The 1,866-nt window shown below is 49.4% G+C and overlaps 1 protein-coding gene across 1 annotated transcript; it reads right to left on the reverse strand.

The window, feature by feature from the left end:
- Window positions 1-216: 216 nt before the first annotated feature.
- On the reverse strand, window positions 217-1,866 carry mafbb (v-maf avian musculoaponeurotic fibrosarcoma oncogene homolog Bb). The gene has a single exon (XM_088338491.1). The coding sequence runs from the start codon at window positions 1,652-1,654 to the stop codon at window positions 680-682; it is 975 nt and encodes a 324-aa protein (XP_088194617.1). The 5' UTR covers window positions 1,655-1,866; the 3' UTR covers window positions 217-679.

Here is a 1,866-nt window from a genome sequence, read left to right on the forward strand (position 1 = left end):
ATGTAGGCAGTGAACCATACCTTTCAGCCAATTGTTCACCTTATTAATTATAACAATTCCCCTTATTAAGCAATGATAAAAATTACAATCACAGCTTAGCACCTATTTAGTCACATTCAAAGTTAACTATGTATGCCTAGAGTATTCTAAAAACACACCAATGTAGAGCAAATGTTTTGGTATGAATACAAATCCCACAAAGAAATTACACATGGCTTAAGAAGTCATAATAGTTTTATTGATCCATATATGAAAAACACAGAACCAATTTGCATAATTGGGGTTCCTTAAAAGTAAAGTCAGGCAAGTAAAGAAGAAATCTGTCCAGCAGAATCAGTAAAAACTTGCATCATTGTCAATGCATATTTCAAAGAACAGGAATTCAATGGAGGTGGTAATAATAATAAGCAAACGCAAAATCAGGAAAAAAAGTTAAGACGCTAATTAATTGAATTAAAAAAAAAAAACAACTGGGTGTGATTTCAAGTATCATTTTTCACAAAATGCAAATGTCTTTATCAAAACCGTCCACGCATGTCCTGCATGCATGTTTCATTTGGCGTCTGCGTCACTTGTTGAACAACTTTTCGATCATCTGATCCAAATCACGTGAATCAACTAGGAAGTGATTGGCTGCTGGTTATGGAAGCGTTAACTACAGTCCTTGCAGAGCAATCCATCACATTAAATACTCGGGCGAGGACGGGTTGTCGCTGGTCGAGCCGGTCTCGTGGTAACAGTTCGCTGCCGACAGCTTCTCGCACTTGAGTTTGTATGCGTCCCTCTCCCGCACCAGCCTGTTGAGTTCGTGCTTGAGCTGCTCGACCTGGGTCACCAAACTGGTCTTCTCGTGCTCCAGGATGTGCTTCTGTTGCACGCGTTTGTAGCGACACGATTGTGCGTAGCCCCGGTTTTTCAGGGTCCTCCTCTTCTGTTTCAGGCGCATCACCTCGTCCTTGCTTAGGCCCCGCAGGAGCCGGTTGAGCTCCCTGACCGACATGGACACCAGCTGGTCGTCCGAAAAGTGGTAGTCGGCGTTGTTGCGTCGGTGCGGCGCCTGGAGATGATGGGCATGGTGATGGTGCGCTCCGGGGACCTCGTCGGGGGATTGCGGGGACGCACAGCCCTGCAGGTCGTTCTTGAGATAAGGGTCTTGGCATTGGAGCATCTCAGGAGGGGGCGGCAGCTCAGAGTAATGATGCGCAGTTTCGCCAAGCTGGTTGTAGGTTTCATACTCCACTGGGAAAGGTGGTTGGGGGTGGGCGTGGGGCCCCTGCGGGTGTCCCTGCTGCGTAGTGGCCCCGATAAGAGCCTCAACTGCGTCCTCAGGGGTCAGTCCGAAAGATTGCGGGTACATTTGAGGATGAGGGTATCCTCCGTTGTTTGGTATCCAAAACGGGTCATCGTGGTTGTTCCTCATCTCGCTTGGGGGGAGATTAGGCGATGGGGGTGTGGAGTTGCCGGGTGTGCTCCCCGGGGTAGAGGACACCGAGTCGGGTCTGTGGAGCGGGTTGCATGGCCCGGCTAAGCAGCGCTCAATCGCCTGCATCGCTTCCTTCTTCACGCCAAACTTCATCAAGTCGAAGTCGCTGACGAAATTCATGGGGGGTTTCTGCATCCCCAAATGCGAGTGCGCTTCGCTGCTCATCCTCATAAAGTGCTTCCAAAATGTCAACAAAAATCGCAGTCGCTCACCCTCCCCCGAAAAGCCTTCATGAAAATTAGATTTCCTAGCAAGCACGCGACTCCGATCGCATCCAAAAGTCAAAAGTGAAGCTCCGCTCGTGCCAGCGGACTGGACGCGCACTGTGCAACGAGGGGCGCATTTAGTTCATAAAGCTGCGCAAGGAACCGCGTCACCGCCCT

Source organism: Urocampus carinirostris, chromosome 6 (genome assembly GCF_059441175.1).
Source record: "Urocampus carinirostris isolate Australia breed hairy pipefish chromosome 6, RoL_Ucar_1.0, whole genome shotgun sequence".
NCBI classification, from domain to species: domain Eukaryota; kingdom Metazoa; phylum Chordata; class Actinopteri; order Syngnathiformes; family Syngnathidae; genus Urocampus; species Urocampus carinirostris.